This window comes from Chiloscyllium plagiosum, chromosome 11 (genome assembly GCF_004010195.1).
Source record: "Chiloscyllium plagiosum isolate BGI_BamShark_2017 chromosome 11, ASM401019v2, whole genome shotgun sequence".
Classification (NCBI taxonomy): domain Eukaryota; kingdom Metazoa; phylum Chordata; class Chondrichthyes; order Orectolobiformes; family Hemiscylliidae; genus Chiloscyllium; species Chiloscyllium plagiosum.
Window position 1 is genome coordinate 3,902,792 of NC_057720.1, and position 27,493 is coordinate 3,930,284.

Consider the following 27,493-nt stretch of genomic DNA (forward strand, 5'->3'; position numbering starts at 1 on the left):
GAGGTAACAGTGGCTGAAGGACCTGAACTGAAGGGAATTTATATTTGCCAGGACTGTTAGGTCTGAAGGCTGATAAGTCCCTGGGGCCGGATGGCCTACATCCCAGGGTACTGAAGGAGGTGGATCCAGAAATCGTGGATGCGTTGGTGATCATTTCCCAATGTTCTATAGATTCAGGATCAGTTCCTGTGGATTGGAGGGTGGCTAATGTTGTACCACTTTTCAAGAAAGGAGGGAGAGAGAAAATTGGGAATAAAATACCGGTTTGCCTGACGTCATTGGTGAGAAAGATGCTGGAGTCAATTATAAAGGATGAAATTATGACTCATTTGGATACCAGTAATAGGATAGGTCAGAGTCAGCATGGATTTATGAAGGGGAAATCATGCTTGACTAATCTTATGGAATTCTTTGAGGATGTAATTCTGAAGATGGACAAGGGAGAGCCAGTGTATGAAGTGTACCTGGACTTTCAGAAAGCCTTTGATAAGGTCCCACATAGGTTAGTGAGCAAAATTAGGGCATGTGGTATTGGGGACAAGGTACTGACTTGGATTGAAAATTGGCTGGCTGACAGGAAGCAAAGAGTAGTGATAAACGGATCCCTTTCGGAATGGCAGGTGGTGACCAGTGGTGTGCCGCAGGGATCAGTGCTGGGACCGCAGCTTTTTACAATGTACATTAATGATATAGATGAAGATATGAAAAGTCATATCAGCAAATTTGCTGATGATACAAAGCTGGGTGGCAGGGTGAAATGTGAGGAGGACGTTAGGAGATTACAGGTTGATCTGGACAGGCTAGGTGAGTGAACAGATGCATGGCAGATGCAGTCTAATGTGGTAAATGTGTGGTTATCCACTTTGGCAAGAACAGGAAGGCAGATACTAACTAAATGGAGTCAAGTTAGGTAAAGGGGGATTACAACGAGGTCTAGATGTTCTTGTACATCAGTCAATGAAGGTAAGCATGCAGGTACAGTAGGCAGTGAAGAAAACTAATAGCATGCTGGCCTTCATGACAAGAGAAATTGAGTATAGGAGCAAAGAGGTCTTTCTGCAGCTGTACAGGGCCCTGGTGAGACCACACCTGGAGTATTGAGTGCAGTTTTGGTCTCCATATTTGAGGCTATTCTGGCTATTGAGGGAGTGCAGCGTAGGTTCACGAGGTCAATTCCCGGAATGGCAGGACTATCAAATGTTGAAAGATTGGAGCGAGTGGGCTTGTATACACCTGAGTTTAGAAGGATGAGAGAGGATCTGATCGAGACATATAAAATTATTAATGGATAGGACACTCTGGAGGCAGGAAGCAAGTATCCGCTGATGGGTGAGTCCTGAACCAGAGGACACAGTTTAAAAATAAGGGGTAGGATATTTAGAACAGAGTTGAGGAGAAACTTCTTCACCCAGAGAGTGGTGGGTGTGTGGAAGGCTGTGGAGGCCAAGTCTCTGGATACTTTCAAGAAAGGGTTGGATAGAGCTCTCAAGGATAGTGGGATCAAGGGTTATGGTGATAAGGCAGGGACAGGATACTGATCGAGGATGATCAGCCATGATCATGATGAATGGTGGCGCTGGCTCGAAGGGCCAAATGGCCTACGCCTGCACCTATTGTCTATTGCATTCAATTTTGATCTCCTTCCTATTGGAAAGATGTTATGAAACCTGAAAGGTTCTGAAAAGATTTACAAAGATGTTGCCATGGTTGGAGGATTTGAGCTATAGGGAGAGGTTGAATAGGCTAGGGCTGTTTTCCCTGGAGCGTCAGAGGCTGAGGAGATCATGAGAGGCATGGATAGGATAAATAGACAAAAAGTCTCTTCCCTGGGGTCGGTGAGTCCAGAACTAGAGGGCATAGGATTAGGGTGAGAGGGGAAAAATATAAAAGAGACCTAAGAGGCAACCTTTTCACACACAGGGTGGTACGTGTATGGAATGAGCTGCCAGAGAATGTGGTGGAGGTTGGTACAATTGCAACATTTAAGAGACATTTGGATGGGTATATGAATAGGAAGGGTTTGGAGGGATATGGGCCGGGTGCTGACAGGTGGGACTAGATTGGGTTGGGATATCTGGTCAGCATGGACGGGTTGGACCGAAGGGTCTGTTTCGGTGTTGTACATCTGACTCTGATTTTCAATAGCGCCTCAGGCCATTCAGTTCAAGGCCAATCTGGGATGGACAGTAACTGCTAGCCTTTCACACCGCACCTACCTCCTGTAAAGGTCCTTTAAAAAAGTCTACACTGTGAAAGATGTGTGTTACTGAGGATCCTGTAACTATGTTGAATAAATGGTGTTTTGAGGAGCCTTACTTGTAAATGCAGTGGTAAAGACTTTGAATACTTTGCTGTTATTGTTTGAAAGTCGAGAGTGTGGTGCTAGAAAAGCACAGCAGGTCAGGCAGCATCCAAGGAGCAGGAGAATCAATGTTTTGGGCATATTCCCCTCATGAGTAATGAGGCTAGGCTTATGCCTGAAACCTGATTCTCCTGCTCCTCAGATGCTGCCTGACCTGCTGTGCTTTTCCAGCACCACACTCTCTACTTTGATCTCCAGCATCTGCAGTGCTCACTCTCTCCCTGTTATTGTTTGAAAGTTTGGTTCCTAAAGTGGAGGAAAAATGAATTTTGGCCTTTTTGGTCTGACTTGTTTCTTTATAAATTGTTGTAAAGTCATTTTGAGGAGTGACCTCAAAATAGCATTTTAAACCTCCACCCCCCACCCCACGCGCACACACATGTGAAAGGTAAAGTTGTCATAGTCTTACCAGGGCTGTGCTCTTTCGAGGGAGAGAGAGAGGGGGATAACTGCTGGTTGTTTAACCTGAGGGTTACTATGCCCCAGATGAGCTCGAGAAAGAGAGTGCTTCATTATAACCTCAGCCGGAGAGGGAATATCAAATCAAACCCACTCTAGTATCCCGCTGCCTTGTAAACTAGCTGTCCAACCAACTGAGCTAACTGCCCCCACACCAGGAGTTATTGTTAAGGCTTTGCTAAGTTGGATTTTCAACCCAGAGAGGTGAGGTCATTGCAGTAGATGTGTTGTTAACAGCAGTCCCAGGTGAGAAGGTTAATCTCATGTTGAGGAACTATCACTTGTACGAGATCCTGTGTCTTGCTGTCATTGGGAATGTAACTCGACAGAGGGCTGCTACCTACCCAGATGAAGTTTGCACTACGATGTGACCCATTGTCGCTCTGCTGGTTCTTTGAAAGTCCTTTGCAATTAAATCCTCTTTGCCCTTGCTCCCTGGGCATGTGTTCTGTCTCTTTCAACTTAGAAATTTCTTTTATTTTCAACCAATTCCTTTTGGAAAGTCAGAATTTAATCACCTCCTGCTGTCTTTCCAGGTGTTAATTTCTAGGTCTTCATTTGCTGAATTTACAAACATATAAAACAGGAGCAGTTTTAGGCCATTTGGCCCCTTCAGCCATTTTCACAGCTGAGCTAGTTGAATTAATTGCATTTTCCTTCTCTTTCCCCCAGAACCGTAGATCTTTTGCAAATTTATTTAAAATTTGTGTCCTTTGATTAAAGATCTCCTCCCTACATTGTTGCTAACTATTTATTTTTCTTCTACAAATCCTTTCTATAATTTTTGTACACTTCTATCAAATCTTGTTCAGCCTCCACCCCTCCACCGCCCCCCCACCTCAGATTCTCACACCTAGGGTTTTCTATGGGATGTTGTTGCATTTCCCACATCAGCTATTCTGTGGAATCTTTAACATTTTGGAAATCTCCCATGAATGGCAATTGATGGGGGAGCAATTGTTAATTTTAAACAGAGAGGGATGTATTTTTGATAATCAAAGGTAATGAGGAATACGGGACCGCGATTGCAGTACAGACATGAACCTGTTGAAATGTGGAATTCGTTCAAGGGGCTGAAGGGTCATCTTCAATGTTGAACTGGATCATGGGTTACTGTATGCAACACTCCTCCAACTTTAGTGTTTTATTTCCTTTTACAGAGCTTTGCATCCTATGACGTTTGCAGCATCTTGTTGGGAACAGCCACATTGCTGGTTTGGGTTGGAGTCATCCGATATTTGGGCTTTTTTGAAAAGTACAATGTAAGAGCTGGTAAAGTTCCTCACTCTTGCTTTCGCCTGACTCTCTCTCGTTCTCTCCCACCCTCTCATTTTGATGGCCCTTTTTTGTTCTTCTTGCAGGTCCTTATTATAACGCTGCGAGCAGCCTTCCCCAATGTTATTCGGTTTTGTTGCTGTGCCTCTATGATTTATCTGGGTTACTGCTTCTGTGGCTGGATTGTACTTGGACCCTACCATCAAAAGGTGAGTAAAAATAGAACATAAAACATGACAGCGCTCTTGATGGTTTCACAGGTTGGAGCAACAGTCTGAAGCCTATCTAACCTACACTATCTCATTTTCATCCATATGTTTATCCAATAAACATTTAAATGCCCTTAAAGTTGGTGAGTCTACTACTGTTGCAGGCAGGGAATTCCATGCCCCAACTACTGAGTAAAGAATCTACCTCTGACATCTGTCCTAAATCTATCACCCCTCAATTTAAAACTGTCTCCTCATGTTGGCTTTCATCATTCCAGGCAAAGGCTGCCACTAATTCTCTATCTAATTCTTTGATCATCTTGCGTGTCTGTATAAAGTCACCTCTCAACCATCTCTCTAACAAAAACAGCCTAAAGTCTCTCAGTCTTTCCTCATAAGACCTTCCCTCCACACCAGGCAACATCCTGGTAAATCTCCTCTGAACCCTTTCCAAAGCTTCCACATCCTTCCTATAATGTAGTGGCCAGAACTGTACGCAGTAATCCAAGTGCGGCTGCACCAGAGTTTTGTGCAGCTGCAGCATGACCTCGTGGCTCTGAAACTCAATCTCTCCACCAATAAAAATTAACACACTGTATGCTTTCCTAATAACCCTAACAATCTGGGTGGCTAATTTCAGGGATATATGTACATGGACACAGAGATCTCTCTAGATTAGCGTGGTGCTGGAAAAGCACAGCAGGTCAGGCAGCATCTGAGAAACAGGAAAAGCGACGTTTCGGGCAAAAGCCCTTCATCAGGAATGTTCATTTTCCTGCTCCTCCTGCTGTTCTTTTCCAGCACCACTCTAAACTCTGATCTCCAGCATCTGCAGTCCTTACTTTTGCCACTGAGATCTCTCTGCTCATCCACACTACTATAAATCTTATTTGCCCTGTACTTCGTATTCCTGTTACTTCTTCCAAAGTGAATCACCTCGCAATTTTCTGTATTAAACTCCATTTGCCACTTCTCAGCCCAGACCTGCAGCTTATCCAGGTCCCCCTGCAACCTGCAACATCCTTCAACGCTACCCACAACTCCACTGACCTCTGTCATCTGCAAGTTTACTAACCCATCCTTCTACGCCCTCATCCAGGTCATTTATAAAAAATGACAAACAGCAGTGGCCCCAAAACAGATCCTTGTGGTACCCCATTAGTAACTGAACTCCAGGATGAACAGTTACCATCAACCACCACCCTCTGTCTTCTTTCAATGAGCCAATTTCTGATCCAAACCACTAAATCACCCTCAATCCCATGCCTCCATATTTTGTGCAATAGCCTACTGTGGGGAACTTTGTCAAACATGTTACTGCAATCCATATACACCACGTCAACCGCTTTACCCTCATTCACCTGTTTGGTCACCTTCTCAAAGAACTCAAAGTTTGTGAGGCACAACCTACCCTTCACAAAACTGTATTGACTATCCCTAATCAACTTATTCCTTTCTAGATGATTATCAATCCTTTCGCATTTAATCCTTTCCAACACTTTACCCACAACCAAAGTAAGGCTCACTGGTTTATAATTGCCAGGGTTGTCTCTGTTCTCCTCCTTGAACAAGGGGACAACATTTGCTATCCTCCAGTCTTCTGGCACTATTCCTGTAGACAATGATAACATAAAGATCACAACTAAAGTCTCAGCAATCTCCTCCCTGGCTTCCCAGAGAACACTAGGATAAATCCCATCCGGCCCTGGGGACTTTTCTATTTTCATACTTGCCGGAATTTCTAAAACCACCTCCTTATGAACCTCAATCTTGTCCAGCCCAATAGATTGTTTAAGGATTTATGCATGTAAAAAGCCAAGGTATGTCTCACCATTACCACACTTGCTGACCTAGAGCTGGCATGTTCTGACAGTGTTGTGTGGATAACTATGACCCTGCCCTGACAAACTGAGTTATTGTGTGTCTCTGGTTTCTCCCTCGGCAGTTTCGATCCCTGAATGTGGTTTCCGAGTGCCTCTTCTCATTGATCAATGGGGATGACATGTTTGCCACTTTCGCAGCAATGCAGGACAAGAGCTACGTTGTCTGGGTGTTCAGTCGCATCTATCTGTCCACCTTCATCACCCTCTTCATCTACATGGTTCTAAGTCTCTTCATAGCCCTGATTACTGACACTTACGAAACTATCAAGGTAAGCAATCTTGCTGCCATTAAGTAGTGTCAGTGTCTAAATCAGCCATTCACTACCATGGGTGTCATTCGAATATGAAAGAGGCCACTCGGCCCCTTGAACTCTCCTGTTCAACAAGATCACGGCTGATCTGACTGCTCCCCGTTTCCCTGTCCCCAGTAGTGCATTGCTTTTATCAGAAAGCTAGCCACCTCTGCCTTTAAAAATATTCAAGGAGCTGTAGGGAGAGGCTGAATATGCTGGGACTGTTTCCCCTGAAGTGTCGGAGGCTGAGGGGTGACCTTATAGCGATTTACAAAATCATGAGGGGCATGGATAGGATAAACAGACAAAGTTTTTTCCCTGGGGTGGGGGCTCCAAAACTAGGGGGCATAGGTTTAAGATGAGAGGGGAAAGATATGAAAGAGACCTAAAGGGGCAACCTTTTCATGCAGTGGTAGGGGCATGTGTGGAATGAGCTGCCAGAGGAAGTGGGTGGAGGCTGGTACAATTACAGCATTTAAAAGGCATCTGGATGGTTATATGAATAGGAAGGGATTAGAGGGATATGGGCCAAGTGGTGATAAATGGAGCTGGACTAATTTTGGATATCTGGTCAGCATGGCTGAGTTTGACTGAAGGGTCTGTTTCCATGCAGGACGTCTCTATGACTCCTCTTCTACCCTCTCTGTTTTAATGGGCAACCTTTCTTTAATTTTAAAGTGACCCCCCCCCCCCCCCCCCCCCCCCAAGTGTGATTGATTGTAAATGATTCAGTAGAATTTATAAACTGTATTTGGAGACTATATGATGCTGAGTTGTTAAATTCTGAAATCCGCTACTACAGTGACTGAATTAATAATGTCATCAGGTTCCATTACTGCAGCTTTAGATGTTGATGTTAAGGGCCAGGCCAGACCCCCTCAAAACATTTCAATAAAGTAGCCCGGGCCCTAACTTTGCTGGCTGTTTTAAGCAGCTGTGTGGTGGATATTCCAGGAGGGATGCAGCTGGTCAAACCACTTAGTTTTAAATGAAAATAACTTATTTACAAGATTACTGAATGAAGCATTAACAAAGGAGAACGGAATACAGATTAACATAACCTATCCGCACACCCAACAGATCCTCCAAATTCCTGCAACAATCCCCAGAAAGACCCCTTGGGTAAAAAAGGTAAAATCAAACACTGGCTCTTCCAGGAGAGAGAGCTGGCGGGGAGATTCGGTGTGGAACACCTTCTGTGAAGGTGTTTCCTGGACCAACAGCCTCAAAACTGACCACTTTCAGTGAACAGCCATTCTGTTACAACCAAACCAGAGAAAACCAGGGAGACTGCCTGCTCCCCTTTCCATTGTGCAAATTTTTGTTTAAACTTGAAAGCCTTTTTCCTGAGGCAGTATCTGTTAGCTATAATCAAACTGACCCTAAAACCCTTTTGCAACCTCTCTGGAAAGAAAAAAGCCAAGCATAACTTTGCTAAAGGAGCAGTACCGTCACGTTGAATTCACTTAAAATCTAGAAATTTAAAATATTGCTGGTATCTGCAAGAAATGTTCCAATCAGTCAGATGTTATGTCACACGTTTGGACCAGGTGGGGCTTGAATCTGAACTTCCTGGCTCAGATGTAGGGATACTACCATGCAGCACCAATATCCCCTCTGATATCTGTAAAGCTGTCTGTTCAGTACTTTTCCTAATTATCCAAATCATTTCCTTGTTCTGAAGGATGTGTAACTTAAAACCCACTCCGTTGCTAACAGATACACACCTGGGGTAACAGGGCTGACCTATGAAATAAAACTGGATCAGTTAGGATTGTGTTCACTGGAGTTTAGAAGAATGAGTGGGGGGATCTCCTAGAAACCTGTAACATTCTCATAGGGCTAGACAGGATAGACCCCACAGGAATGATGTTCCCGATGACTGTGAAGCCCACGACTAGGGGTCACAGTTGAAGGATAGAAGACAGGCCATTTAGGACTGGGATGAGGAGAAATGTTTTCCTCCAGAGAGTGGGGAGCCTGTGGAATCTGCTGCAGCAGAAAATGATTCTGGATTAGTGGTGCTGGAAGAGCACAGCAGTTCAGGCAGCATCCAAGGAGCAGTGAAATTGACATTTCGGGCAAAAGCCCTTGATCAGGAGTTCAGGCCAAAACATATTAAATACTTTCAAGAAGATGTTCAATACAGTTCTTAGACCTGAAGTGATCAAAGGGTATGCGGGGTGGGGGTGAGGAGGAAAGCAGGAACAGGGGACTGAGATGATCAGCCATGATTGTATTGAATGGTGCAGCAGGCCCAAAGGGCCGAATGGCCACCTGCTCCTGTTTTCTGTCTGTGTCCAAACAAATCAGAATGAGCAATAAATACTGGCTTTTCCCATGGTGCCCTCATCCCGAGAATGAAGAATGCTTTGTACTGACTGCCCCCCTTTTGCAGGGTATGGATGTCCTTTGTCAATTGATATTCTACCATTTCCATTTGTTTTTGTGGTCTGAGTATGAGCGAAGTATGTTGTGGCATGACCTGAGCCCTTGATATCTAGGGGTTGAGTAATCGGTTCAGCCAATTCTGGAGCTGAATGGTTTGAAAGAAATTCCCCATTTACACAGAAGTTGCTCTCCCCTGGATTGGCTGTGGAATGAAGAAGGCAGAAGCTGGGATAACCCTTAGGAATGTTTAGGACCAAGATGAGAAAATTCCCCTCTCAAAGGGTTGTGAATCTTTGGTATCTTTTCCTCCAAGTTTTGTGAATTCTCCCTCTTTAAATATTTTTAAGGCTGGGAGAGATAGAATTTTTTGGGAAATGGCAGAAATGGGAAGTAGGTGAGAAAATGGAGGTGGAGGTGAAGATCAGCTGTGATTTTACTGGATGGCGGAGCAGGCTTGATGCTTGGATGGTCATGTGCTGTTATTTCTTGTATCTATTATTCCCCCTTTAACTCCATTTACTCTTGACCCATTGTTGTGTTCCCTGCTGCAGTAATGAAATACTGCTTCCTTTACCTAAATTGTTCAGACTGGAACCCAATTATCGATAAAAATGTGAAATGATATTGACTGGACATCATTGGCTGTTAAGTGTCTGAGTGATTTATAGATGAAATATATTTAACAAAATTTTCTCTATTTGTATTTTTTAAACTAACGGTGACTTGTTGTGGCCTATGCACTGCTTATGTGGCAGGGGAGGTGAGTGTTTGCAAAAGCTGTTCTCAACTTTTCTTGTCCCTCCAACCTTACATCTTGGATATTTTGTACAATGAGCTGAAGGAGCTGTTTGAAGCTGTAACATTTTTTAGTTCTGAATATTATTGGGGAGCCATTCAGATTGGCTTTTGATTTGACATTTGATCAGAATGTCTGGCTGTATTTGCAGCAAACCAGGCTGTCTCTAGTTGTCTGATTCAATTTCCGGGCAAGATGTACTGAGAGAAAATACATCTCCTGGGTTGTAGAGTCAGTGTTATGTAGCACAGAAACAGTCCCTTTGGTCCAACACGTCCATGCTGACCAGATATCCTAACCCATTTGCCAGCACTTGGCCCATATCCCCCTCAACCCTTCCTATTCATATACACATCCAGATGCCTTTTAAATGTTGTAATTGTACCAGCCTCCACCACTTCCTCTGGCAGCTCATTCCGTACACATACCAGTCTGTGTGAAAAGGTTGCACCTTAGGTCCCTTTTAAATTTTTCCCTTAAACTTATGCCCTCTAGTTCCGGACTTCCCCACCCCAGGGAAAAGACCTTGCCAATCACTCTATCCATGCCCCTCATGATTTTATAAACCTCTATAAAGTCACCCTTCAGCCTCCAATGCTTCAGGGAAAACAACCCCAGCCTATTCAGCCTCTCCCTATAGCTCAATCCCTCCAACTCTGACCACATTCTTGTAAATCTTTTCTGCACCTTTTTCACATTTCACAACATCCTTCCTATAGCAGGGCGAGCAGCATTGCACACAGTATTCCAAAAGTGGCTTAACCAATGCCCTGTACAGCTGTGACATGACCTCCCAACTCCTGTACTCCATACTCTGACCAATACAGGAAAGCATACCAAACACCACCTTCACTACCTGCGACTCTACTTTCAAGGAGCTATGAGCCTGCACTCCAAGGTCTCTTTGCTCAGCAACACTCCCTAGGACCTTACCATTAGGTGTTCCCTTTTCCTAAATGCAAATGGATTGATGAGATTGTTGAACAAAATTCATTAACATGTCAAATAAGTTTGTGATTTCAATCAGCATTTGCTACTTTCCTATTTCCTTCAGCTTTACCAGCGGAACGGCTTTCCTCAGACTGACCTGCGTGTATTTATAGCAGAGTGTAAAGACCTGCCAGATTCTGGCAGGTATCGAGTGGAAACAGAGATGCCCCTCTCTCTCACTTGCTGCTGTCGCAGGTGAGTTTGTGTCAAAAATCTGTTTGTCAGGTTGGTGTCGTGATCTCCTGCCCTGAAAGGAAGATTCATCTGTTTGTACCTTGGCAATAACTTTCCAGACACTTGAACCTTCACACTAAAGCTTATTGCTCATCTAGTGTGGCTGTAATTAATTAGGCTTCTGCCAGCTAGCCACTACTTTTCATTTATAAAACTTTTTTGGATGCGAGCATAAGAGGTACAGTTAGTAAGTTTTCAGATGACACCAAAATTGGAGGTGTAGTGGACAGCGAGGAGGGTTACCTCAGATTACAACGGGATCTGGATCAGATGGGCCAATGGGCTGAGAAGTGGCAGATAGAGTTTAATTTAGATAAATGTGTGAGGCTGCATTTTGGAAAAGCAAATCAGAGCAGGGCTTTGACACTTAATGGTAAGGTCCTGGGGAGTGTTGCTGAACAAAAAGACCTTGGAGTGCAGGTTCCTAGCTCCTTGAAAGTGGAGTCACAGATAGATAGGATAGTGAAGAAGGCGTTTGGTATGCTTTCCTTTATTGGTCAGAGTATTGAGTACAGGAGTTGGGAGGTCATATTGTGGCTGTACAGGACATTGGTCAGGCCACTGTTGGAATATTGGGTGCAATTCTGGTCTACTTATCGGAAGGATGTTGTGAAACTTGAAAGGGTTCAGAAAAGATTTACAAGGATGTTGCCAGGGTTGGAGGATTTGAGCTACAGGGAGAGGCTGAACAGGCTGGGGCTGTTTTCCTTGGACCATCGGTGGCTGAGGAGTGACCTTATAGAGGTTTAAAATCATGAGGGGTATGGATATGATAAATAGACAAAGTCTCTTCCCTGGGGTCGGGGAGTCCAAAACTAAAGGCGTAGGTTTAAGGTGAACGGGGAAAGATCTAAGGGACAACTTTTTCAGAGGTTGGTGTGTGTATGGAATGAGCTGCCAGAGGAAGTGGTGGAGGCTAGTACTATTACAGCATTTAAAAGGCATCTGGATGGGTATAAGATTAGTAAGGATTTAAAGGGGTATGGGCCAAGCGCTGGTTGGAGGGACTAGACTAGGTTAGGATATCTGGTCGGCATGGACGCGTTGGACCGAATGGTCTGTTTTCATGCTGTACATCTCTATGACTATAACAATACCTGTCCTGTCATCTTTTAGGTAAAAACAAGGACTCTATGCTACTTTCTCCTCACCCCCACATTCCTCTCATTTATCTCTCCACTCTACAGGCACCCTGCCTCTATTCCTGATGAAGGGCTTTTGCCTGAAGTGTTGATTTCCCTGCTCCTCGGATGCTGCCTGACCTGCTGTGCTTTTCCAGCACCACTCTAATCCTCTGTCGTCTTTTAAATTGGGTTTAAATGACTATAAACTTTTTCAATTACTTATTTTCCTTTTTATGATTTATTAACCTTTTCAGAAGTTCCTGCACCATTTTGAACATGAGGAACAGATGAATGTTAACTATTACGTTTCACTGAGATCTCACACTGTCTCTGTCTCCTGCTCTGTTAGAATTACCCTTTGAATACCTTTTCTGACACTGCTCAACATGAGAGAGGTTACACCACCTTTTGATGATGCTTTTGTGTTGAGTTGGTGTCATTGGGGCTTTCTGCGGTGTGGGTTGTTCTGTAAATGCAATTGGCAAGTTTTGATAAAACTAAGATGGTATGGGAGGTTCCTGGGAGAGAAAGAGTTAGCGTTAGACATGGGTCTTGATGCACTGAGAGCTCAGTCATCTTGCAAAATTGTTGGAAGGGTATGGCTTTGTTATGCTGACTGTGTGTAGGTGACTGTTTGAATGCTTCTGTTAAAAGATTTACTTTATGCTAAGTAATTTATGACTGCATGTTGTAAATCAATGGAGAATGTTTCACAATATGGAGTCTCATTAGCTCCAGTTCCAAGACAGTGGGACACAGATTTAAGATTTTGGAAACTTATTTTCCACAGTGAGTGGTACTAACCTGATGCTTGTTTCTTTATGAAGCTGGAGGCAATGATTAATTTTAAAAGGCAACTGGATGAGAAATTCAGGTAAATAAACTCAGGGCAATGGGGTAGAATAGGAGGAATGGGACTGACTGTGCAGAAAGAGCAATCATGGGCTGAATGGCCACCTTCTGGGACGTTAAGACTATGGCAATGCAATGTTGGAATGTAAGAATTGTTTTGTGTGTGGTAATCTTCGAGTTTTCTTTTCTTGAACATTTATAGGTCTGACACTGCAACATAGATGCGCAAAGGAGGCCTTTTAGCCTTTTCAAATCTGGCCTGACAAGTGGAGACTGTTAACGAGTTTGGGATGCTGGTGAGAAAGGGAAAACCTGGTGCTCATTTGTTTCAGTTCATGTTGAGCTGACCTGCTCTCAAACAGCAAGGGGACACAACTGGAGTTGCGACTGGATTTTCAGCTTTGAATAAATGATCATCTTCCCAAGACAAATATCAACTGCTGCACTTTGAAATGATGTTTAACACGAGGGTTCTGTGACTGCAGATGGGGTTGTCTAACAGTACAGGTTTAGCCCTACACAAGTTGTGATTGTCTTATTGTCTTAATACTCTTCTCCTGCCTGTTTGATCTGTGAGTCTACTATAATGTTAAGACCTTGTCATTGTTAATGTCTCTAATTTTAGGGTGAACTGTTAGCTAGCGTCCTTTATTTAAAAAAAAAAAGAATTTTGTTCAGTGCAATTATCCTGGAGCTCTGAGGATGGTAACTCTGTCCGATTCTCTAAGTATTGCTGCAAGGGACTCAGTGATTGTTAGCTATTGGCTTGGGGATGGGGGAACTGTCTTTTAGTTCAACAGCTTGCCACCTAAACCCAAATCTCAAATGGATTCAATCATCTGTGTTGGCAGTGAAGAGGAAAAATCCAGCAAATATTAGAATGAAAATCAAAGTACTGGAGAAAATCTGGATTCATCCAAGTGCGAGTGAAGTAGAATCGCTTTGATGCTAGTTGCAGACTCGTTGTTATACACATTGTGTCTTTATTTCTGTTTTCTGCTGTCTTCATTGTTTTTTTTATTCATGCACAGAATTCCTGGGTTTTCTAGTGGGTTGTTGTGTGGTCCCCAAATGATGGGGGTGATGGAGAGATTTTGGAAAGTTTGAATAAATATTGACACCAGGTCATGTTACAAACCAAAATGTGACTGTTAATAATGAGCTAATTTGGAGCCAACATTCAATCATTTTATATATTAATCAGTTGGATTCTGTGAATTGTAATATGTTTGGGAAATCTTAATCAGAATGAGGAATATTGCAAATAAATAGGATTTTGTCTATGGATGTGAAATAAATTGTTTAAGCTTCTCATCAACGTGCTGTTCTTTGCTTCCTTGGGAACATCTGAAAAGTTATTTCAAAGAGGTTCATTCAAATAATTTGTGGGCGTGATGACCATCTTTTTCATTCTCAGGATGTGGGTGTTGCTGACTGGGCCAGTGTTTGTGGCCATTCTTAATTGCCCTTGAAGGTGGTGGTCAGGTGCCTTCTTGATCTGCTGGAGTCCATGTGCTGTATGGGGACACAGTGCCATTAGGAAGCGTGTTCCAAGATTATGATGTTTTGGCCAATATTTATCCTTCAAGTAATCTCTGTTATTTATCACTGGGATTTTGCAGTGTACATTAGAACAGTGACTATGTTCTCACAGCGCCCTTTTAACCATTTGCTTGTTATATAGCAAACCCTTTGATCATTCAGCTGCTATGCTGATTCTTCTACTTAACTAACTTTTGTATTCAAATAGCTACTTTGAACACAAATAGCACTCTTTTTGGTTTCCTGTGTTGCAAAATGTGCTGAGTTAAATTCCTGGAGCTCCCTGTCTAATAGCATTGTGGGTGTCCTTATACCAAATGAACTAGCGAACTCAAGGAAGCAACGGCCTAGTGGTGTTATCTTTAGCCTGTTAGTTCAGAGGCCTAGACAATGGTTTGGGGGACCCGGGTCCGAATCCTCTTACAGCAGATGGTGGAATTTGAATTTAATTTCAACATTTAAAAAAAAATCTGGAATGAAGAGTCTAATGCTGACCATGAATCCATTGTTGATTGTTGGACAAAGCCCATCTGATTCACTAATGTCCTTTAGGGAAGGAAACTGCCATCCTTACCTGCCCTGGCCTACATGTGACTCCAGACCCACAGCAATGTGGTTTACTGCCCCCTGAGCAATTAGGGAGGGGCAGTAAACGCTGGCCTAGCCAGTGACACCCACATTCTAATTTATTCCAAAAATTCACTTGCCTTGCATGTGCGCACTACAATTCATATCGGGAATTGTATTTACTTTCTATCATCAACAGAATTGTTAGTCAGAGTTTAAACTTTTGCAGCAAGTCCCTTTGTCCATTTCGCTATTCAGAGTGAATTATTTTGGCTTCACTGAGTGAATGAGCCCTAATTTTCAATGTGCCAATTCTTGATGTAATGTTTCCAATTCTACTTGGACATGTCTCTGGAAGTATCATTACATTACTTCATATCTACAAATGTCCCATCCCAAAAATCTTCCACTGGTTCCTGTTATGCTTCATGCATTTGCAGTCCATTGAAAATTGCATTGTGCAATTTTTTTTGCACTTGAATCTACCATAGACAAATACCAGCAGAGGGAGTCTACTGTGAAGAGACAGTGAAGGAGCCATGTTTAAAAGCTCATACAGTTCTAATTCTCAAAGCTCTAATTCTCTGACCAACGAACTTCACATAATCCAATACATCCTCCAAAGCTATGTTCATTATTCAGTTGGATTTTATTTGCCGCTTGTTTGGATGGCATGTTGGCTCAGTGGTTAGCATTGCTGCCTCACAGCACCAGAGACCCGAGTTCAGTCCCAGCCTTGGATGATGGTCTGTGTGGAGTTTGCAAACTCTCCCCATTCCTTTATGGTTTCATCACTGTGCTCTAGTTTCCTCCCACCATCCAAAGATGTGCAGCTGGGTGGATTGGCCATGCTAAGTTGCCCACAGTGTCCAAGGATATACAGGCTGACTGGATAAGTGATGGGAAATGCAGGGTTACAGAGATTGGGAGGTGGGTGGGTCAGGGTTAGAGAGGTGGATCTAGGTCAGGTGTTTTTTTTTGAAGGTCTGTGAGGACTTAATGGACCAACTGGCTGCTTCCCTACTATAGAGATTCTGTGATTATTCCCATTCTCAATTTACTTTATGAATTTGTTTCCTAACCAATGTCCTGTACAGCTGCAACATGACCTCCCAACTCCTATACTCTATACTCTGACCAATAAATGAAAGCATACCAAACGCCCCCCTCACTATCCTATCTACCTATGACTCCACTTTCAACGAGCTATGAACCTGCACTCCAAGGTCTCTGTTCAGCAACACTCCCTAGGCCCTTACCATTAAGTGTATAAGTCCTGCTAAGATTTGCTTTCCCAAAATGCAGCACCTTGCATTTATCTGAATTAAACTCCATCTGCCACTTCTCAGCCCATTGGTTTTGGAATATTGCATTCAATTCTAGTCTCCCTGCCAAAGGAAGGATGTTGTTAAACTTGAAAGGCTTCAGAAAAGGTCTACAAGGAATTGCAGCATCCAGGGAACAGGAGATTCGACGTTTCGTCGAATCTCCTGTTCCCTGGATGCTGCCTGACCTGCTGTGCTGTTCCAGCAATAAAGTTTCAACTTTGATCTCCAGCATCTGCAGACCTCACTTTCTCCTACCCTGAGATCTAACCTTGCTAATCAGTCTTTAACTCAATGACAATAAAAAGGTTTTTAATTTGGTTGTCCTTGGCAATGTTTTAGAGAATGGTTAATTGCCAGAGTCCAGGAAATACAAGGGTTAATAAACCATAGATAAACCTCTAAAGCGTTTGCACGTTGCAGTCCTTTCTCTGCATGAGCTTTTGTTTTAGTGATAACCGTCGGTTACAACACGATGATTCAAACTCTTTGTGTTTCTGTCAGTTACACATTGTCACTGAGCTGATCAAATCTCATCAGTTGTTGCCGAAGTCACTTCCTGTGTTGTACGGTTCAATTTTATTGATTGTTTTGCAAAATTTGCATTGAACTGAAAGTTCTTCTGTTAATCTTTGACCTTGTCCAATGAAGTTTGGGTGGTTCAGAACACCATACTGATTTGCATTTTTTAAAATAAACTTTCTCGACCACAAACCGCAGCACTTATGGAATCCGCAGTGACGAATTGTACCAAGATTTCAGGTTTTGAAATGGCTACTTTTCATTCTTGAGCAGTGTATTTTTGTCATGAATATTTTATTTGTTTCACTCTTTGTTTCTAAGACTCGTTAAAATTCAACTAATAAGTTTTTGACTTTTAAAATTGTAATTGTTGCCATGTTTCACTATTCTAATCTAAAGTGCGTAGGGAATGCAAGTTTTCTCACAGCATGATGTCTTTTTACTGGTGTTTCAGAGCTGTGTAAACTTTCTGAAGTTTTGTGTTAATTTGGAGTGAGATGTCTGGTGAAGCAACTTTGTGTCATCAACCGCAGACTTACTAGATAGCCTGTAACATATTAGTCAGACAGAAGATGAATATGAGCGTTTCATTTGTAGAAAAAGTACAAAGGACAAGGAGAGAATCATTAACCTCACAGCCATTAAACCCAAACTTGTAGCTCTGTTTTATCATGCTTACAAGGAAAAGCCCAGCATCCAGAGTGGTAATGAGAGAGAGTGAAAGTTGCTTTGACAAGCAGAGTTGAAACATGAAAGGACATTGAGAGAGCAATTTTAAAATCTGATTTAAGATTTGAACTATCAGTCACACAAATTGAAGCTTTTACTAATGAATGTCAGTTGAACTGTTTCCATAAATGAGAGAAATTGTTCAGGCTCATAACTAGTGGTCACAGTGCAAATGCTCTGAAGTTCCAAAGCAATTGTACAGGCACAGCCTACCCAACTGTTTGTCATTAGACAATTCTCCCATTCCAGGTACAAGGTGGACTGCTTCTAACACAATTACATCCCTTCCTAAGGAGACCAGTACTGTATATAGTTGCACTAGTGCCCTGTATAGCCCAGCGTGGCCTTGGTATGGTCTCCCGGTCTTGATTCTAGAGTGGTCTCCTGGCCTCCCACCTCAAGGTGAAGCCTGGCACTGTCTGGAGTCTAGGCCAGAAGCAGACTAGAGGCTTGTGGACTGGGATGGAAGGACTGTTATTCTGAACACTTTATTTCTTTTATTTTTCTAATTCTATGAGCTGTAATGCTCAACTATTTATGTCATTTATTTTTCTAATTTCTTTATCCCCTAAGAATTTCTACTTAATCTGTACCTAGGTAACTTTGTACCGAGGATGACACTGTCATGTAAACTTTTCACTGTACTTTATTTGAGTCCATGTGACAATAAAGCTAATTCTAATTCTATAACTGAATCATAACCCCCTTTCCTTTTTGTTTGTGGAAGATACACCATGTTTTATTTTCCATAGCAGAAGTTTCTTAATTGTCTCTGAGTACCAGGATAGTGGTTTGATGATGCATAACCTTATATCAGACCAGCTGCAGGCCTATTGTTACTCAATGGTTAACTAGTGATATCTGAAATATTTTTGATCTCCTGCATTATGTTCAGCGCTCCTCAGTATATCGTACATTATTTATCAAAATATATTTTCCAGTGGGTTGCCACAAATTTAAATTCTTGAGTCCTAGCATGTTGTTAAACTTATTTTTTTCTTATGTTTTCACTACCGGGGAGGGTTGTGGTGAAAAGTTGAATAGGTGAGTGCGATAGGGAAGAAGGATGATGACAGCAGGAGATTTATGGAGAGTGTATGTCCCTGAATAGCTAGTTCCTGTGCTGTAGACTGAAGAATATAAGAGGAAGGAGCAGGAAAAGGCCATCTGGCCCCTCAAGCCTGCTCTCCCAATCAGTAAGATCATGGCTGATCTTTTTGTTGCCTTAGCTGCATAGAACATTGGAGCACAGTACAGGCCCTTCAGGCCTTCTGTTGCACCAACCTGTGGAACCAATCGGAAGCCCGTTGTAGGCAGCATGGTGGCACAGTGGTTAGCACTGCTGCCTCACAGCGCCAGAGACCCGGGTTCAATCCCCGCCTCAGGCGACTGTCTGTGTGGAGTTTGTACATTCTCCCCGTGTCTGCGTGGGTTTCCTCCGGGTGCTCCGGTTTCCTCCCACAGTCCAAAGATGTGCTGGGCTAGGTGAATTGGCCATGGTAAATTACCCGTAGTGTTAGGTGAAGGGGTAAATGTAGGGGAATGGGTCTGGGTGGGTTGCGCTTTGGCGGGTCAGTGTGGACTTGTTGGGCTGAAGGACCCGTTTCCACACTGTAAGTAATCTAATCTAACCTGCACTATTCCATTCTCATTTGTATGTCTATCCGATGACCATTTAAATGCCATTAAAGTTGGTGAGTCTACTACTACTGTTGCAGGCAGTGTGTTCCATGCCCCTCCTACTCTGAGTAAAGAAACTACCTCTGACATCTGTCCTATATCTATCACCCCTCAGTTTAAAGCTATGTCCTTTCATGCTAGCCATTACTATCTGAGGAAAAAGCTCTCACTGTCCACTCTATCAACCCTCTGATTATCTTGTCTCAATTAAGTCACCTCTCAACCCTCTCTCTAACAAAAACAGCCTCAAGTCCCTCAGCCATTCCTCATAAGACCTTCCCTCTGTACCAAGCAATACCCTAGTAAATGTTCTCAACCCTTTCCAATGCTTCCACATCATTCCTATAATGGGGTGACCAGGACTATACACAATACTCCAAGTGCGGCCGCACCAGAGTTCTGTACAGCTGCAGCATGACCTCGTGGCTCTAAAACTCAATCCCTCTACCAATAAAAGCTAACACATCATATGCCTTCTTAACAACTCTATCAAACTGGGTGACACTTTCAGGGATCTATTTACATGGACACAAATATCTCTCTGCTCATCTACACTACCAAGCATCTTACCATTAGTCCAGTACTCTGCATTCCTGTTGCTCCTTCCAAAGTTAACCACCTCACACTTTCCCACATTAAACACTATTTGCTACCTCTCAGCCTAGCTCTGCAGCTTATCTATGTCCCTCTGTAACCTACAACATTCTTCCACACTATCCACAACTCCATCAACCTTAGTATCATTCGCAAATTTACTAAGCCATCCTTCTACGCTCTCATCCAAATCATTTATAAAAATGACAAACAGCAGTGGACTCAAAACAGATCCTTGGGGTGCACCACTAGTAACTGAATTCCAGGATGAATATTTCCCATCAACCACCACCCTCTGTCTTCTTTCAGTTTGCCAATTTCTGATCCAAACCACTAAATCACCCTCAATCCCATGCTTCTGTATTTTGTGCAATAGCCCACCATGGGGAACCTTCTCAAATGCCTTACTGAAATCCACATACACCACATCAACTGCTTTAGCCTCCTCTACCTGTTTCGTTACCTTCTCAAAGAACTCAATAAGGTTTGTGAGGCATGACCTACCCTTCACAAAACCGTGCTGACTATCCCTAATCAACTTTATTCCTTTGCGGATGATTATAAATCCTATCTCTTATAACCTTTTCCAACACTTTACCCACAACTGAAGAAAGTTTCACTGATCTATAAATACCAGGGTTGTCTCTACTCCCTCTTTTGAATAATGGGACAACATTTGCTATCCTCCAGCCTTGTACTATTCCTGTAGATAATGACGACATAAAGATCAAAGCCAAAGGCTCTGCAATCTCTTCTTTGGCTAGGATCCCCCCAGGAATCCCTGAAATATGATCAGAGACATCACGAACCCTGGCACGTGGGAGGCAACACACCAACTGAGTGTGTCTCTAGTCCTCACAGAACCTCCTACCTGTCCCAGTAATTATGGAGTCCCCAATAACTAATGCTCTGCTCGTCTTCGCAACCCTCTCCTCCCCACACCCCCTCCCCAATTCCCTTCTGAGCAACAGGGACAGACTCTGTGCTAGAGAGCTGTTCCCCCTAGAAAGTCATCATCCCTCCCCTCCCCAGCCCTCAAACAGTATCCAAAATGGTACACTTGTTTTTAGGGAATGGCTGAAGGGGATCCTGCACTGCCTGCTGGTTCCCTTTGTCTCCTGACTGTAACCCATCTGCCTCTTTCTTGCACCTGAGCTGTGACTACTTCCCTGTAACTCCTCTCAATAACCACCCTCTGACTCCCAAATGATCTGAAATTCATCCAGCTCCAGCCCTCAATGTGGTTTTCAAGGAGCTGCAATATTGGGTGCACTTCCTGCAGATGCAGTCAGCGGGGACACTAGTGGTGACCCTTATCTCCACATTCTCCAAGAGGAACATTCAAATGCCCTAACTTCCATTTCCACTGTTCTAAATTCCCAACAAGACTACTGAAAACAAAAAAAAAACTAGTCACCAATCCAGTGCACAAAACCTTTTTGTTTGGTTAGAGGAAGACGACGGCTGGGAGACACTACCCGGGTAGTGTTTCAGGTAAAGCAGCCACCATAATATAAAACTGCACTTCCCCATAGTCCTGTGTCTGCTCCTGCTCAGTGTGTGCTCCACCTGTACACGAGGTAAGGTTTTATATTTTAAGTTTACCTTCCAGTCTGGCCTCCGGTACTCACTGTCACTCCTCCCAATGCAACTCCACTTACCCACCTCTCACTATACTCCTTAATTCTTTTATTGTTCAAAAATCTTTCTTAGCTTTAAAAACATTCACTGAGAAAGCCTCAACTATTTCACTGGGCAGGGGATTCCACAGATTCACAACCCTCTGGGTGAAGAAGTTCCTTCTCAATTTAGTCCTAAATCTGCTCCCCCTAATTTTGAGGCTATGTCCTCTTGACCTAGTTTCACCCACCAGTGGAAACATCCTCTCTCTGAGTTTTGAGAAGACTTGTAGCTCATGTTGAGGTTCTGGGTGTAGGTTTGCTCGCTGAGCTGCAAGGTTCATTTCCAGATGTTTCGTCACTAGGTAACATGTTCCGTGTTCGGCAGGAATTCCTGCTTTACATTTATATGTTTGGGTTTCCTTTGTTTGGTGATGTAATTTCCTGTTTTTTTTTGTCAGGGGGTGGTAGATGAGGTCTAACTCGATGTGTTTGTTGATAGAGTTCCAGTTGGAATGCTATGCTTCTAGGAATTCTCATGTGTCTCTCTGTTCGGCTTGTCCTAAGATGGATAGTTGTCCCAATCGAAGTGGTGTCCGTCCTTATCTGTGTGTAAGGATACTAGTGAGAGAGAGTCATGTCGTTTTGTGACTAGTTAATATTCATGTATCCTGGTGGCTAGTTTCCTGCCTGTTTGTCCAATGTAGTGTTTGTTACAGTTCTTGCACGGTATTTTGTAAATGACATTAGTTTTGCTCGTCTGTATAGGGTCTTTCGAGTTCATTAGCTGCTGTTTTAGTGTGTTGGTTGGTTTGTGGGCTACCATGATGCCAAGGGGTCTGAATAGTCTGGCAGTCATTTCTGAGATCCTCTCTACTTCTATCTTGTCTATTCCCTCCATAATTTTATACATTTCTATAAGATCCTCCTCATTCTCCTAAATTCCAATGAATATAATCCCAGTCTCCTCAGACTCTTCTCATAAGCCAACCTCCCCCTCAACTCCAGAATTAACTTAATGAAGCTCCTCTGTGCCTCTCCAGTGTCAGTACATCCTTTCTTTAGTGATCATAGCACAGGACTAGGAATCCAGAAAACCTGGGTAATGCTTTGGGGACATGGGTTTGAGTTTAGAGTGGTGTTGTAAAAGCACAACAGGTCAGGTAGCATCCAAGGAGCTGACATGGGTTTGAATCCCACCATGGTAGATGGTGATTTTTAATTCAAATAAAAAGCTAACTTCAGAACTAACCATATTGTCAAATGTTGTAAAAATCCATCTGAGTCACTAATGCCCTTTAGGGAAGGAAATCTGCTCTCCTTACCCAGTCTGGCCTACGTGTAACTCCAGACCCACAGCCGTGTTAACTTTTAATTGCCCTCGAGGCAAATGGAGATAGACAATAAGGGGTGACAAGAGCCGAATGTTGTTATCTTGTAAATGACATTAGTTTTGCTCATTGTCTGTATAGGGTCTTTCGAGTTCATTAGCTGCTGTTTTAGTGTGTTGGTGGGTTTGTGGGCTACCATGACGCCAAGGGCTCTGAGTAGTCTGGCAGTCATTTCTGAGATCCTCTCTACTTCTATCTTGTCTATTCCCTACATAATTTTATACGTTTCTATAAGATCCTCCTCATTCTCCTAAATTCCAATGAATATAATCCCAGTCTCCTCAGACTCTTCTCATAAGCCAACCTCCCCCTCAACTCCAGAATTAACTTAATGAAGCTCCTCTGTGCCTCTCCAGTGTCAGTACATCCTTTCTTTAGTGATCATAGCACAGGACTAGGAATCCAGAAAACCTGGGTAATGCTTTGGGGACATGGGTTTGAGTTTAGAGTGGTGTTGTAAAAGCACAACAGGTCAGGTAGCATCCAAGGAGCTGACATGGGTTTGAATCCCACCATGGTAGATGGTGATTTTTAATTCAAATAAAAAGCTAACTTCAGAACTAACCATATTGTCAAATGTTGTAAAAATCCATCTGAGTCACTAATGCCCTTTAGGGAAGGAAATCTGCTCTCCTTACCCAGTCTGGCCTACGTGTAACTCCAGACCCACAGCCGTGTTAACTTTTAATTGCCCTCGAGGCAAATGGAGATAGACAATAAGGGGTGACAAGAGCCGAATGTTGTTATCGCTGGACTGTTAATCCAGCGACACAGGTAATGATCTGGGGACTTGAGTTCAAATCCTGCCATAGCAGATGGTGGAATTTGAATTCAGTAAACATTTGGAATAAAGAATCTAAAAGTTGACCATGAGACCATTGTTGATTGTCAGGAAAAGCCCATCTGGGTCACTAATGTCCTTTAGGGAAGGAAATCTGCTCTCCTCACCCAGTCTGGCCTACATGTGACTCCTGACCCAGAGCAATGTGGGCAACTCTTAATTGCCCTCTGGGCAATTAGAGACTGGCTTCCCCAGCCAGCGACACCCTCATCAAATGAATGAATTAAAAAATATATACCGGTCCAGAATTTGAAGTTCTGTCCTTAAGCTTTTCATTTTGAGTTCACGACTGATAACTGGGTGTCATTGATTCTTCTCAAACCGTTTTGTCATTATCCTCTTCTGGGTGACAAAGCAGTTGAGGACAGAAGCAGTTGAGGATGTTGGACCTGTACTTTTGTTGGAGTTTAATAGAATGAGAGGTGACCTTTATTGAAAAATACAAGAACATTAGGGGGCTTGACAGGGTTGATGCAAAAAGATGGTTTTCCCGTGAGGGAGAGTCTAGGACCAGAGAGCATCATCTCAAAATAATGGGTCACCCATCTAAGACTGAGATGGGAAGGAATTTCTTCTCAGAGGGGAATGAATCTTTGGAAATTTTTACCACAGAGAGCTGTCGAGGCATGTCAGTCTATTTTCAAGGTTTAGCGAGAGATTTTTAATCAGTAAGGGGGATTGAAGGTTATGGGGAAAAGGCTGAAAAGTGAAGTTGAAGATTATCAGATTAGCCATGATCTCATTGACAGAGAAGACTCAGTGCGCTGAATGCCCTAGTGTTCCTGTATCTTACACAGTCTCTCCAATTCTCATAAACTTATTATTGAATTATTTTCTTTAAGCTGATAAGTTCTGATGAATATAAATGGTGTATTTTTTTAAAAATTCAGTCAGGGAATGTGGGTTTTACTGGCTGAGCCTCATCTTCCTTTCTTGTCATATTATCCTTGGTGTGATCATTTTAACCGTTTTTCAAAATAAACGATTCTGGTAAAATTTCAGCATCGTCCCAAACTAAGCCGACCCCTTTCAAAGAACCTGAAGCTGGGCTGAAATTGTTGACAGTGAGGTAGAAGTGTTTGTTGTTACAGAAGGATATAAGTAGATAGGGTTAAACTCCATCTGCCATTGATCTGCCCAGAGAAATATGAGTGGATGTACTTTGGAAGAAGGAATAAGACAAGGGAGTACTCAATGGATGGCAGGACACTAGGAAGCTCCGAGGGACAGAGGGTTATGATCTTTGTAAGACCATCAGAGACACCGAGAGGCAATACCAAACTAAGCTTGAGACCCAGACCACCATTGTTTGTGGCAAGGTTTACTACAAAGCAAAGTTGAACAGGATCACAGGCAACAGTGCATTCCTACCTGACTGGCTCAATGCACTCTACCCTCCCTTTGAATAGGAGGTCAGCGAAACAATGTCACCTATTCCAACAGCCCCCGATGTACCTGTACCCACAGTCACCACCAGCACAGACGTGAGATCAGTCTTCTCGAGAACCCACAGAAAACGACTGGCCTGGATGGAGACTCCGTCCGTGCACTCGGACAGTGTGTGGATAAGTTGGCGGGTGTATTCGCAGACATCTTTAACCTCTCCTTACTACAATCTGAAGTTTTCAGTTGCTTCAAGAAGACCACCATCATCCCAGTTCCAAAAATAAATCCTGCAGCGTGTCTCAATAACTACTGCCTGGTGGCTCTGACCTCCATCATTATGAAGTGCTTCAAGAGGTTAGTCATGGCTCACATCAACTCCAGCCTCGATCCATTTTAACTCACCTACCCGTCAGGTCCACAACAGACAGCATCTCCCTGGCCCTACACCCATCCTGGAACATCTGGATAACCAGGATCCCTGCGTCAGGCTCCTACTTATTGTCTACAGCTCTGCCTTCAACATCATAACTCCAAACAAACTCATCTCTAAACTCTCAGTTCTGGGTCATGACTAGCCCCTCTGTAACTGGATCCACAACTTCCTGACCCATAGATGGTCATCAGTAAGAATGGCTGATGACACATCCTCAACACCGATGCAGCCTTGTGAGCATACTCCAGCCCTAACTAAGCTTCTTATCCACTCACCACTGTGGCCTAATTCCACCCCAACTCCATTCACCGGTTTGCTGATGAGACCACCATTGTTGCCATAGTCTTACCAGACCATATGGGTGCTTTCTTCTTAGAGAGAAGCAACTGGTGGTGATTTAACCTAAGGGCCACTAGACCTCGGGCAAGGGAAGATGTTGAGGAGGAGTCCTTTACGGTAACCTTAAACTGTTGCTGGGAATTGAGTCAACACTGATGACATGACACTGCTCTGTAAACCAACAATCCAGCCAACTGAGCTAAACTGACTCCCCCACTACCGCTGTAACTTGGATCTCAAACAACAATGAGACAGAATACAGGCAAGAGGCTGTGTGCTTAGCAGCAGGGTGTTAAGACAGCAATCTCTCGAACATAGGCAAAACCAAAGAGCTGGTCATTGTCTACAGGAAGCAGAGTGGAGGGGACACCCCTGTCTGCATCAATGGTCCTGAGGTGGTGAAGGTTGAGAGGATCATGTTCCTGGGAGTGATGATCACCAACTATCTGTCCTGGTGCATCCACGTCAATGTGAGGGTCAGAAAACACAACAACACCTCTTCTTCTCAGGAGGCCAAGGAAATGCAGCATAGCCTTCCCACTCCATACTCTCTCCCACTGGGCAAAAGATATAAATGTTTGAATACACGTACGAACAGATTCAAGAACAGTTTCTTTTGAACAGACTGTGATTGTGGTATCTCCCTCTGCCCTTTCTCTGTGGCTGTAACACTGTATTCTGCACTCTGTTCTGCTGCCGTGGTGCACTCTATATGGTACAATCTGCCTGTATAGGACACAAAGCAACACTTTTCAATGTATCTCAGTAAATGTGACGACAATCAATCAATCTTGGGGTGCATGTCTACAGATCCCTGAAGGTGGAAGGGCAGGTTAATAGGATGAAAGTAAGCATTCCATATACCTCCTCAACTTATCAGTCATTGCATACATTTATACGAGCAGGGAGATCATGTTGGAGGTGTACAGAACTTTGGTTGGGCCACAGCTGGAGTACTGTGTACAGTTCTGGGCACCATACTGTAGGAAGGATGTGATTGCACTGGAGAGGGTGCAGAGGGGATTCACCAGGATGTTCCCTGGGATGAAACATTTCAACTATGAAGTGAATCATAGAAATCTCTCAGTGTGGAAAGAGGCCATTCATCCTAACAAGTATGTAACGTGCCCCTGAAGAGCATCCTGCTCGGACCCAGTGCCACACTCTATCCCCATCAAATCCCCTGCATTTAGCATGTCCAGTTCACCTAACCTGCACATTTTGGACCGTGGTAGAAAGCCGGAGCACTGGGAAGAAACCCAGGCAGACACAGGAAGAATATGCAAACTCCTGAAGAGGTTGGATAAGCTCGGGTTGTTTTCTGAAGCCGAGAAGGTTGGGTGGGGGGGTGGGGGGCTGGGGAAGAGGTGGACAACCTAATAGAGGTGTGTAAGGTTATGATGGGCATGGAGGGGTTGAGTAGAAAGCAGTAGTTCCCCATAGTTGAAGGATCAATAACAAGGTGAAGGTGGGGAGAAGGCCTGGGAATTTTAAATGAGAAGCATGATGTTTTGAAGGGATTTGAGGAAAAAAATCTTTTTTTTACACAGAGGCTGATGGGGGACTGGAATGTGCTGCCTGGGAAATTGTAACCTTTAAAAAGAACTTGGATGCGTACCTGAAATGTCATCGTTCATGGCTATGGACTTGATGCAGG

At 43.4% G+C, this 27,493-nt stretch overlaps 2 protein-coding genes across 4 annotated transcripts in view; both read left to right on the forward strand.

Moving 5' to 3' along the window:
- Positions 1-14,154, forward strand: part of mcoln3b (mucolipin TRP cation channel 3b) — a 50,333-nt gene extending 36,179 nt beyond the window's left edge. For 2 of the 3 annotated variants that reach the window (XM_043700117.1, XM_043700115.1), the window contains exons 10-14: positions 3,982-4,083; positions 4,183-4,305; positions 6,251-6,457; positions 10,723-10,853; positions 13,071-14,154. In XM_043700117.1, the coding sequence (XP_043556052.1) occupies positions 3,982-4,083; positions 4,183-4,305; positions 6,251-6,457; positions 10,723-10,853; positions 13,071-13,089 (582 nt within the window). In that variant the 3' untranslated portion in view covers positions 13,090-14,154. Of the gene's footprint in view, positions 1-3,981; positions 4,084-4,182; positions 4,306-6,250; positions 6,458-10,722; positions 10,858-13,070 lie in introns of those variants that run through there. The other variant, XM_043700116.1, reaches the window with a different exon arrangement.
- Positions 14,155-16,904: 2,750 nt separating this feature from the next.
- LOC122554105 (mucolipin-2-like) overlaps positions 16,905-27,493 on the forward strand; it is a 94,944-nt gene continuing 84,355 nt past the window's right edge. Inside the window, exon 1 of the mRNA XM_043698585.1 lies at positions 16,905-17,064. The gene's annotated coding sequence lies outside the window, so the exon portion shown is untranslated. The remainder of the gene's footprint in view (positions 17,065-27,493) is intronic.